The 12,337-nt window shown below is 43.4% G+C and overlaps 1 protein-coding gene across 11 annotated transcripts in view; it reads left to right on the top strand.

Annotated features, from left to right (window-relative positions):
* Positions 1-12,337, top strand: part of KTN1 (kinectin 1) — an 87,938-nt gene that overhangs the window by 16,706 nt on the left and 58,895 nt on the right. For 10 of the 11 annotated variants that reach the window (XM_057433080.1, XM_057433087.1, XM_057433088.1 and 7 more), the window contains exons 2-3: positions 8,869-9,420; positions 10,968-11,105. In XM_057433080.1, the coding sequence (XP_057289063.1) occupies positions 8,898-9,420; positions 10,968-11,105 (661 nt within the window). In that variant the 5' untranslated portion in view covers positions 8,869-8,897. The remainder of the gene's footprint in view (positions 1-8,868; positions 9,421-10,967; positions 11,106-12,337) is intronic. The other variant, XM_057433084.1, reaches the window with a different exon arrangement.

Genomic DNA, 12,337 nt, shown 5'->3' with positions numbered 1-12,337 from the left:
TCACTTTGGAGGAAGGTAGTGTAAAGATAACTTGTTGACTTCTGCCTTTGGAGAGCACAGATGTGCGTGTGTGTCTGTTAGAAGCTTGTGATGAGGTTTGTTGTTTTTTTTAATAGGGAAAACTTGCAGCTTCTGGAGGCTGGTGGGGCCAAGGATGCTTTCCTCTGACCCTGAGGTATGTCAAGTTATGTCCCAAATTGCATCCCCTCACAGATACTGCAAGAAACCAACTGCAAACAACCTTATGAAGTTTAACGATGACAAGTGCAGGGTCCTACACCTGGTTTGGAGCAATCCCAGGCCTAGCTACAGGTTGGGCAGAGAAGAGATTCAGAGCAGCCCTGTGGAGAAGGACTTGGGGGTGTTGGTTGATGAGAAAACGAACATGAGCCCGCTTCAGTGTGTGCTTGCAGCCCAGAAAGCCAACTGTATCCTGGGCCGCATCAAAAGGAGCGTGACCAGCAGGTCGAAGGAGGTGATCCTGCCCCTCTACTCTGCTCTTGTGAGACCTCACTTGGAGTATTGTGTGCAGTTCTGGTGTCCTCAACATAAAAAGGACATGGAACTGTTGGAAAAGTCCAGAGAAGGGCCATGAGGATGATCAGGGGACTGGAGCACCTCCCGTATGAAGACAGGCTGAGAAAGTTGGGGCTGTTGAGCCTGGAGAAGAGAAGGCTGCGTGTAGACCTCATAGCAGCCTTCCAGTATCTGAAGGGGGCCTATAGGGGTGCTGGGGAGGGACTCTTCATTAGGGACTGTAGTGATAGGACCAGGGGTAATGGGTTAAAACTTAAACAGTGGAAGTTTAGATTGGATATAAGGAAGAAGTTCTTTCCTGTAAGGGTGGTGAGGCACTGGAATGGGTTGCCCAAGGAAGTTGTGAATGCTCCATCCCTGGTGGTGTTCAAGGCCAGGTTAAACAGGGCCTTGTGTGACATGGTGTCCCTGCCCATGGCAGGGGGGTTCGGACTAGATGATCTTAAGGTCCTTTCCAACCCTAACTATTCTATGATTCTATGAAATGTTTTGGCTTCCTAACACTTTTCAGACCTGAACAATATAAATCCATAGAATTGTTTAAGTCAGAAAGGGCCTTTTTAGATTGAGTCCAACCATTAATCTAACCTTGCCAAGTCCACCACTAAACCATGTCCATAAGTGCCATGTCTTTTGAATACCTCCAGGGATGGTGACTCTACCACTTCCCTGGAACAACTTCCCTGTTCCAGTGCTTGACAACCCTTCCTGTGAAGACATTTTTCCTTATATCCCAACCTAAACCTCCCCTAGTGCAACTTGAGGCCATTTCCACTTGTCCTGTTGCTTCTTGCTTGGAAGATGAGACTGACCCCCACCTCACTACAACCTCCTTTCAGGTAGTTGTAGAGTGATAAGCTCTTCCTGAGCCTCCTTTTTCTCCAGACTAAACAACTAGTTCCCTCAGCTGCTCCTCATCTCACTGGTGCTCCAGAGCTGTCACCAGCTCTGCTGCCCTTCTTTAGACATGCTCCAGCACCTCAGTGTCTTGTAGTGGGTGTCCCAAACTGAAAACCCTATTTGAGGTGCAGCCTCACCAGTGCCAAGTGCAGGGAGATGATCAGTGCCCTTGTCCTGACCACGCTCTTTCTGGTATCTGTGTCTTAGCGCTCATGCTTTGGTGAACCATGTGGGTTGCTGGTGTGACAGCATCAGCACAGTTTTGGGTAAACTGCTGAGCAGGAGTGCAGAGCATGGCTTCCAAGCCCATTCCTCACTCTGTGCCAGCAATGGGTGTGCATGCTTTTATCTCTGGATAAATGTGAGGTTGCTCGTTCTACTTTCACTGGTGCTAATTCCAGCTCTGGGCTTTATCCTGCAGCCCAGGTAGTTTCAGGGCGTCAGCTGCCATATGATGAATCCCTGCCCTGTATTATCTTGTATGAACTTGCCTGGATGGCCAGGCTGCAGTGGAAACCTGCTCGTTCCTGGCAAACCCTTGCTTGGAGGTACCCAGGTGCTCACTGCTTGGACAGGGCAAGGTTGTCTGCCAGATAGTGGTGACAGTGTTGTGTAGCTGTATTGTGCTCCCGGCTTGTTCTTGGTGCTGCTGCTGCCTTTTGTCAGGGCTTGGTTATAAAGATGAATTAAAAAAGCCCTAAAAGTAAAAGCTTGAAGCAAAGCTACTCTTTTTGGGGAATTTAATAAATAGTGTGTCTGTGCTAACTAACATGAGGCAATGGAGAGCTAATAGAGCCCAACAGATGGTACAAACAGTGGCGTGGTTGGAATGGAAAATATTTACCTTGAGGGCATTTGAAGCACTGGGATTGTGCTCTGCAAGTGGCTTAATTGTATCAGTGTAATAAAGTGAAGAAGAGTGAGATTTATTGACAAGTCACCTGTTTGTAGCAGGTGTCCAGCACTGTTGGGCTTCGCTTGAGCAGGTCTTCTTCCCAGAGAAGAATAATACATGAATGGCTCAGTCTGTAGTTTCAAGTGTCTGCAGCTTGATTGTGTTGCTGCACAAATCGTGCTGTCAGGGCAAATACTCAAATGAAATAAACTTGGAGCTTGAACTGCTGTATATTATGCTTCCCCTTCAGCCTTAGGTTTGAAAGGACTTCTGTAAGCAGAGCATGGAAACATAGATATAAAAGCAGAGTTTAGAAATAATACAAAGAAATAGGTTAAATTCTGCCCTGGGGTCAAAACTGGCAGTGCCGTTTAGACCTTGAGCTTTTCTGGTGGTGCATACCTAGAAGCGCATCACCTCAAAGCTGTGAGAAGACTGTGATTTTACTGGTGGCTGTGCCTTTTTCCTTACATAAGTGGCAGATGAGCTTTATGCATAGTATCTTATTTTCCTGTCTTAAAAATGGTGTTAATATGTAGTCAGCTCTTTGCTGGTGTTCTCCAAGCAGTGGGTTTTGGGGAATGAGTAACCCTTGCATGGGAAAGTTAAGGAGGATGTTGAGCCATTGCAGGGGCTCCCTTGGCTCCCAGCGTTGGTCATCTGCTGAAGGCAGTGAAGTGTTAACAAATTTGGAGCGAGTCTGATGGACTGAAATCCCTGCTTGCTCGGACAGTTCAGCTTTCACTCTTTGCCTCTTGGTGTCACAGAAGCTCTGCTGTCTTTTGTGTCTTATCTTGGGGTGTAAAGAACACATCTCTTTTATTCCCCCCCCCTTTTCTCTTCTCAGTGACACATAGGGCTGCTTAAAAAAAGCCCAAAAAAACCAGAGCCAGGCTTAAGTCTGAGTCTGGTTCTTTTCCTTATACTATAGCAATGCTGATGTTAAATGACCTGTTAATTCTGGTAGCCTTCTTTCCTAGAGCTTGAGGCCGCAGTGCTTTGGTTAGTTAATTCTCATGTGCGAAGAACAGAGAGGTGGTTGCTTCCAGTGTATGGATGTGGAATAGGCATAGAGTGGCTAAACATCTTGTTTAATTTTGTTTTGCCTGTGGCAGATCTGGTTGTTGCTGGGCGTTCTTTCCCAAAGAGCTCTGGGGGAAGATGGGCTTGGAGTGAAGCTGTTTTCAAGAGGATCCTGATCCCCTTTGCTGCTGGCTGAGATGGAGCATGTTGCTAACTGTGTGCAGATTAAGGAAAAAAAAATAGTGCAATCTACTTGAAGAATTGGTTGAATACAGATACTCCTCTGCAGAGACTTCTTGTGGTGTTCATGCTGACTGTTGAATGTGAAGACCTTTAGTCTGCTTGCCAGCTTGAGAAAATCCCAGGGAAAGCACCACAATTAAAAGAGGCCGTTGTTTTAGCTAAATCATATGTGGTATCCCATAAACTGCTTAGTATTAAAAATAAGAATCACCTTTGTACCTATATTCCTCTCCACTATTAGTTTTCTAAGAGGCACAAATCCCTGGCAATTATGTGCATCTTGGGACCTAAGCATGTATAGACGCTGTGCTTCTGATGTGCTGGGGCTAAGCTGTGAGTGACTCATTAGCCAGATGGAGCTGTAATTTATTTCTGTCTTCTCAAGTAAGCTAATCCTCTGGATGCAAACTGAATGGCTATCCTGTGAAATGTGGTATCTGTGCAGGATGAAACTTGAGATTTAAATACAGAAAGCAAAGGGTGTGTTGCTAAATCCGTTGCAGTGTTAAAGAGCCGAGGAAGTCGGGTGCAGGCACTGATACTGCACAGGAGTTCAGAAATTATAATTTTCTGTGGTGTGCGCCCTGTTTAAGGGAACAAAAGTGCAATTCTTTTGTTCAACCAGGGATGGGAACAGTAACAGAGTCTGTGCAGGCAGGGACAGATGTGGTTTGTTCCCCTTTTGCAGAATGACTAAAGGGATGTTGTGAGTTCTTGAGTTTATGAACAAGACTGGAAGGTGTTTGTAAGTGGGGAGCCTGGCACGGGTGTTGGGCGGCTGGGATGTAAGAAATGTGCCTGGTAAATATCAGGTTAAATATCAAATACAGATAGATGAAAGGTGAGTGTTTAACCAAATACCTTGAAATTTAAGTGTAGCCAAAGTGGCCATGTCTCTTGTCAGCAGCTGCAGGGGGGTGTGTATGTGCTATTTCTACTGGGTGTGCCTTGCCTGGGGATTGCAGCTTTGAGTGGGTAGAGAGCTGATGCAGCCACCCTGGAAAGTTGTCCAAGGGAGGGCTGCGAGTGATAAAAGTCCCCTTGCAGCACTTCTAGCTGGGAGGAATAATACTTTTGTGAGGGTATTTCCTGTTTCCAGAGCTAACAGGAATGGGAGGTATGGTAAAACTAAGTCCTGAGGAGCAGTTAAGCTGGTGTGTGAAGGTATATTAATGCAGTGTTCACCTTTTTCTTGGTTTATTATTTTATTATTCTCTTTCTTCTTGTATGGCATGGGATTTTTTCCCCCTATAGATTGGTTATGTATTTTGTCTAGATGGCTTGTCTGTGTAATAGGGAAGTATAAATGGTGAAACTTCTAGTAATTATAGATTGTTTGAGGACAACTGGAAACTCCGTGTGAGCCACAAAGGAGTTTTGTGTGGCAAGAATGCTGCTTCATGAAGATGTCATCTTGTCATCTTGTGGAAGCCAGCAGCTATGGTATCCTTCTAGAAGTGATTTTTAAGTGTCCTTGCACATGCCGGGCTGAGGTGGAAATTAGTGTGTTGCCAGGAGAGCTTGTTTGTTTTTCTTTGGTGTGCTAATCAATTTTAGTTAAATCCTGAGGCTTTTACTTGGTTTTATTTCATATTTTTTTAACACTCCTTCTGTGTTGTTGTGGTTTAAGCCCAGCTGGTAACTCGGAACCATGCAGCCTCTTGTTCATTCTCCCACCCTGCAAAACCTGATGGGATCGATCTCATTCGGGGTTGTCATGCTGTAGGCTGGTCTTAAACCATGACACATGTGAAAGGCTGGATTTGTGTATGTGAAATTCCCTGTTGGACTGAAGAGATCAAATCTGCATGCATCTGACCACAATGTTTGGGATGGAAGCGTTCATTTGGCTCATGGTATGCTTTTCCCTGGTGACTGAGAGGACAGGGGTGGTAATTGAGTCTGTAGAGCTTCTGAAACTCATCACTGCAATGCTGTGCTTTGGATCTGGCATAGGGTGGAAATAGGGGAAGTGGAGGGAGGGGAGAGCAGGGCGGTGGACAGAGGCTTGGCAGAACTTGTGTTGCTCAGCCAGCTCTGAGATCAGACTTCATTGAGTCCAGTAAGTATTCCCTGCTCAGACTAGCTCTTACAATTATGTATTGATGGATCCTCTTGAAGCTGCTGAAGCTTTTAAATCTGTCTAGCCTCTCTTGTCTCAAAGCAGCAGTAATTTTCTGCTTATACTTAGTCCTGCCTTGATGACCATCCAGCCTCCTGACACTTGATGTCTCGAACCTTTACAACGTGTTTTGCTGAGTGTGTGATTTGACCTGAGCATCTGGTGTCAGGTGCTGGGAAATGTGTAGGGATGGATGGCTGCAGGGTGTGATCATCCTGTCTTGGCTGAATGCATGTATGGACAGCTGTGTGTGTACCAGCAAGGAAGAAGTGGGCTGTTCAGGGCTCTTTGTGTTTAGATATTGTAATTGTTGCAGTAATGTATTGTAATGATCAACTTAATTACACTTGTGAAAAATCTGCTTAATTAAATATTTACTTTAGGGATTTGCTGCAAGCAATCAATATTGACTTTGGCTGAGACAAATTTTCAAGATCTGCTTCCTTCAAGAGATGACTAGTATTAGATCACTTAGTGCCGGAAGCTGGCTTTATCAAGTAGCTGTAACTAATAATTTTGAAAGCTCCAGCTTAGTTTTGAGCATCTGTGCTTTTTCTCCCCAGAAGACAAGCTTTTCCTCCCATTCCTCTCAGCCTTTCTGAAACTTTGTGCTGGGTGTAATTCCAGACCCAAGCCTTTTCAGTGAGCTGTGTGCACACAGAAAATAAATACAAACTAGGAGGAGACCTAATGTTAAGACAGCTGATGAATAATTAGTGTATTGAAATGTTAGTCTCTTATTTGGATAACTGAACAGCCAAATTAGAGTTCCCAATCCTTGCTTTCTCTGCTGCTCAATGCACTGTACAAATAAATTATCACAGGAACTCCATTGTTAAATAGCTACAGCCAGGCTCCAAACAAACTCTCGCCAGTGTGGCAGGGTGGCAAGCTAATTTATGATAGCAGCTTTCAGCATAGCCAGGAGTTGAGGTGAAACAACCTTAAAGATAGTACTGTCAGCTTTTTAAACATTAATGCTCTGTCTGCACAGAAGCAAGGAGAGCCTGTCTTCTCCATGCACCATGCAACTTCTACATGAACCTTATTCTCTGTGCCCTCAATAGGTACATCTTTTTATAAGCGGCAGTGGAAACACCCAAGCGATATTGCTTTAAGGTGTGAGGCAGTTTTTGCTACCTTTTTATGGGTCATCTCACATGTGTAAGCTGGTGTGAAGCTCTTATCCTCGAGTTGGTTGAGGAGAAGAAGGGCAGACTGATGTAACTGTGCCTGGTGTCACTACCAGTAGAAGCTTCCCCATGTCTTCTTGAGGACCTTTGGTGTGTTGGAGGATGCTGTGTTTGGGCAGTAGTTCCACAGAAGATGACAAAGATGAGGGGGAGGGGGGAGAGGGCCTTAGATCCGTTGTTTGTTCACAAGAGAATGGTTCTCCCAAGGGACAGTTGAGTCTTCTACCCATGTAGAGAAAGATGTAGTTGAAGCACATGCTTTCCGTGGTGGTTTTTAAACTCAATTAGTAAATCAGGAATTGCAGTTGCTTAATTAGTATCATAGAACAGTTTGGTTTGGAAGGGCCCTTAAAAATCACCTAGTTCCACCCCCTCTGCCATGGGCAGGGGCACCTTCTACTAGAGCAGGTTGCTCCAAGCCCTGTCCAGCCTGGCCTTGAACACTGCCAGGGATGGGGCAGCCACAGCTTCCTCTGGGCACCCTGTGCCAGCACCTCAGCACCTTCACAGGGAAGAACTTCTTCCTAATATCCCGTCTAAATCTGCCATCTGTCAGTTTAAAGCCATTCCCCCTTGTCCTGTCCCTACAGGCACTTGTCAAAAGCCCCTCTCCAGATTTCTTGTTTTGGCCCCTTTAGGCACTGGAAGCTGCTGTAAGGTCTCCCCAGAGCCTTCTCTTCTCCAGGCTGACCAAGCCTAGCTCCCTCAGCCTGTTTCCATAGGAAAAGTGTTCCAGCCCTCTAAGTATCTTTGGTCTCCTCTGGAATTGTCCCAGTAGGTCCATGCCGCTATTATGTTGGGAATCCCAGTAATGTAGATATGGTCTCATGAGAGCAGAGTAGAGAGGGAGAATACCTTCCTTCAACCCGCCAGCCATGCTGCTGGTGATGCAGCCCATGACGCAGTTGGTTTCTGGGCTGCAAGCACACTCCTGAGTCATGTAGAGCTTCTCATCAGCCAGCACCCCCAAGTGCTCCGCAGGGCTGTTCTCAGAGTTTTGATTGTGGCTTTTTTTTAATGGTTGGTGCTGTCTTCCTACCCCTCTTTGGAACAAACAGTTTAGAGATAATTTGGATTTTTCCTGTGAAAGTCCAGGTCTGTTTGTAGTGATCAGTTGTGAAATGGGAAAATCTGGCTTGTCTTGGCCCCAAAGTTACCGGTTTGTCTTCATTTGGGCTTTTTTTAAACTCTGTGGTAACTGCTTTAAAAAAGAAAAAGTTTAAGCTATAGGTAGTGTTTTCAGCAGATTACCCTACACTCATCTGGTCTCTTGGTACCCAGAAGTCATACGCTGTTACATGTGCAAAATAAGTAACAGAGCTTCCTGTTTCCCTATAAATGGGTGGATATTTCATGAGTTTAAAGCTGTTTTTTAGACTTCAAAAAGCAGGTTTGAAAATACCTGTTTTTTCTGTGGTTGACTAAAATTTAGGGCTCTTTCCCTTTTCCCTCTTATTCTACTTCTGAAGCTGTCATAAATCTGGGAACAAAAGGAAGCTGAAATTAAACTCTCACTTGCCAAGATAAAAGTCTTAATTCATTATGTTTGATTTATAGCAAGAAAAAAAAAGTGTTTCTTTGTATGTACTGGCCCTTATTTCAGAGCCTCAGAAAGTGCTGTCTCATTTCTGAAATCAAAAGCTTTAACTTCCTGAAATTCACTTGGGAAGGAAGAATGAGGAAGGTGAATAAAAGTAAGGTAAGAGGAGAACTGTTTTCTTCCAAGACCTGCAGTCTTGCAAACTGTAGTTCCTTCCTATCCAGGCTAGCAATTTTGAGGGAAATGGTAAATGATTACAGAAGTTGTTCCATGATATGGTTTGGTAATTTTATTAAAGGCTATTTTAAGGCCTCTCTAAAACAATGAGGGAGCTTTTTTTTGTTACTGTAATTGATGGAGGAAATAATATTGAGGGGAAAACCTGTTCAAAACCTAATTTTTCTTTTTTTTATAGGATTTTTAATATAGCAGCGCAAAAGCAAAATGGAGTTCTACGAGTCTACCTACTTTATCATCCTCATTCCTTCTGTGGTTATTACAGTCATCTTCCTCTTCTTCTGGCTTTTCATGAAAGAAACTTTATATGATGAAGTCCTTGCAAAACAGAAAAGGGACCTAAAGTTTCCACCTACCAAGACTGATAAAAAGAAAATGGAGAAGAAGAAGAACAAGAAGAAAGAAGCTCAGAATGGGAACATCCATGAATCTGACTCCGAAAGTACACCTCGGGACTTTAAGCTCTCTGATGCCCTGAGTACAGATGAAGAGCACATCACTCCTGCTCCCTTGAGCATGACTGAAGCATCTACTGGCATTAGAGAACGGAAGAAGAAGGAGAAGAAGCATAAGGCTGTTCAAGATGATCACATAACTAAGGAGTCGGAAGGATCCAAGTCTTCAGGCAAGAAAGTAGATCCAGTCCCTGTTACAAAACAGCCCACTCCACCATCTGAATCTGCAGCATCTAAGAAGAAGCCTGGGCAGAAGAAGCAGAAAAATGGAATGGGTATCTGATGTTGCATATGCTTCTTGCACAGAACGCCAAAACTGTGTTCTGCTTTTTGCAAGGCCACAGAGCATCTCTCACAACTGTTCTGCCTGATGTCTACAGGGCATAGGCTCACTTCTAACCTTTTCCTTTTTACAAGCTATGCTTTTTTTCCCTGTTTTTCATCTGGCAGCAATGTTCTGGTTTTCCCCCTCCTGTCCTTACTTTCTTCTGTTAAAGATTGTTGAGTGGAACAGAGTAGGTCATATCTCTGCTGTCAAAATTTTGATTATGTGAAATTAGATGCATGCATGGTAATGTCAAGGTATGGGAAAGTGGAGTCCTAAGAGTGGCTGCTCTGATAAGGAAACACATCTAGAGAAACTCCATTGCAGACTGTGCAAAATAAATGACTGTTTAAGTGCAGACTTAATGTACAAAGAGGTGTTTGGTGGCTGATTCATGGAAAGAAACACAGCTGCTTCCCACCTGCTGCACCTCTATAACTGAATGGAACTAATGCTGAAACTGGTCTAGCCATTGTAACTGAAACGTCCAACCTAGAATAGACCAAAGCCTGCAGTCAGAATTGCCTGTGACTATCTTGACCATATCCTCAGCAGAAGCTGTCATGTCTCAGTGTAAATTTAGGAGTTAAAAATGAATAAAAATACCCAGTTTCAAAAATAAATCAAAGCTGAGGTGTTTGCACATCACCCTTTTGAGGTGCAGGCGTAACAGGTTTGTTACAGGGAGTGAGGTTAAAAGAAGGACATTGCTGCTTGATGTGGTGGATTTTTTTCTTTTTCTGAAAAAAAAAAAGACATCCAAAACCAAAAAGGAGAAAAAAGACCCACCCACTACCACCAAAAAAAAGTATCAAATCTCATTTGTGGGTCTTCTCTTGAAAAATCTCTGTGGCATGGTTAAAATGTGGTCTGCAAGCGCTGTTCTGAGGGCAGCCACAACTAACTCTTACCCTTGATTACAGGAGCTAACACCATAACCCTGAACTGTGTGTGTCTGCTCTGACAAGATTATTATATAGCACAGGCTGTCCAAAAAGATAAGAGTTGTTTCTAGTGAGAATTTTTTCTAAAAAGAACAGTTCCCTTATGTGAAACACTTATTTTCTGCTTCTCACAGTCCCAGTAGCTGTTGGGGGTGTGTGTTTAAAGTGCCCAAGTGGATTCATTCCGGGGAGAAAAGTACTTCTTTCAAATAAACTAATATGGGTAATGTGCTGTCTGCTCTGTCACAGTAAAACCTGGATTGGATTTGTAAAACTTCCTCGTGCTGCTGTATGTTCTGCTTGTAGATAAGATTCAATTCTGTCAAAACACTAGGTGCTGTGGCTCTTGACTCTGCTGAAGTTTTCTATTGCTTTGGGGTTTCATCTGATATGGGAAGTGTATGTGTGTACGTATGTATGGATAACTTCATGTTCTGATTTAAAAATGAGTGTTTTTTCTGGGAGTGGACTTTGTGGCTATTCCAGACTTACTGATTTAAAAGTAATGATGAGAATATACAGAAGAGTATATTGTCTTAATTATCTGTTACAGATGATCAAGATACTAAGACTGATTCTGTTGTATCTCCTGCCAAAAAACAAGACCCAGTGCTGCTCCATCAAGAGATAAAGCAAGAAAATGTACCTGGAAGGAAGAAAGTCTCTGCAAAGAAGCAGAAAGTTGATAATGGTGAGAATACAGGCTTGGTTCAGATAAAGCTAACAAGCCTTTTTGCTATCCATACTTCAGTTTCTCTTGCTTTGGAAAAGAAACCCCCAGAATAACACTTTTAATTTGAAAAAGCAGGAATTCCAGGTAGGAGAGATTGCTCAGCCTGAGGTACTGTTCAATTTTATGAACATCTGGTACCACTGAACATGGGATGATGCCATGAACCTTTCTGAGCTCTTTTGGATTCAAACATTTGTGCTTGAATTGAGGAGTAATGTGTTGACTTACAGCATAACCTGAGCAGGCTCCAAGTTGCTCGAATTAAGGCATATCTGGAACTGCTGCAGTTTCTACAATATTGCAGGTTTTTTTTTTTTTTTTTAGCCAGTTGCTTTGACCATGTTCTTCTCTCATTGTCCTTTTGTTAGTTGATTCTCCAGCATAAACTGTTTGTCTTTGCTGTCAAGGCCTTTACTGTTCGTCATCCCTCGTTTTCTGCCAAGATGCTGTTTCTTGTCTCCTCTTGGCTCAGTGTGCCTTTGTGTTTGGTTTGTTTTTTGTTTTTTTTTTTTTTTACAATTAGTGCTGTTCTCCCTGTAGCTTTTGGGAAGACAGTGACCATTAAGTTCTGAGGCCACCTTGTTAGCTTCTCAAAACTCTTCTCTGCTGGGACAGCTATGAAGAACTTGGCAGCTGGTGGACTGCTCCTTGAATACACACTGTTGACCAGTTTTCTTTATGCTTTGGGCAGGTTATCAGTCCAACTCAGTAGTGGGCCCTAGTCAGACTAGGGTAAGGTTCCCAGTAGTGCAGGGTTCCTGTATTTTGTAGCAACTGGAAAGCTTTCAAATTATTCCTGGAAAAAACTTACTGATGGGGAACCTATGATGTGATTGTCCTTTATGGATGTTCTTATGCTTTTCCTGATGCATCCATTGCTCTTTGTGGGGCATTTCATGCACCACAAACTTGTCTGTATATGACAAGTAAGTGTCAGTACCAGTTCAGCCAGCATTAAAGCTAAGCTGTCAGTGCTACATGGGAATATCTCATGCATTATTTGAATGCTGGCTGTTTTCTTTTAAAGCTGCCTCTCCAAAATGACAGAGCAAAAATTAGCAGTGGTAAGAATTCAGGTTAACCAAGAAGGTACTATGAGAATCTCAGATGTTACTGACACTGCCAAATGCCTCATTGATATTATAAATAGATTTTGAAAGGAGGGGGGAGTTAATAAGGAGAGGAAGGGA

Source organism: Pezoporus wallicus, unplaced genomic scaffold (genome assembly GCF_028554395.1).
Source record: "Pezoporus wallicus isolate ANWC-B61680 ecotype Strahan unplaced genomic scaffold, APGP_CSIRO_Pwel_v1 contig_7379, whole genome shotgun sequence".
NCBI lineage: Eukaryota > Metazoa > Chordata > Aves > Psittaciformes > Psittacidae > Pezoporus > Pezoporus wallicus.
The sequence above is the reverse complement of the archived record's forward strand: the minus strand, read 5'-3'. Positions and strand labels throughout refer to the sequence as shown.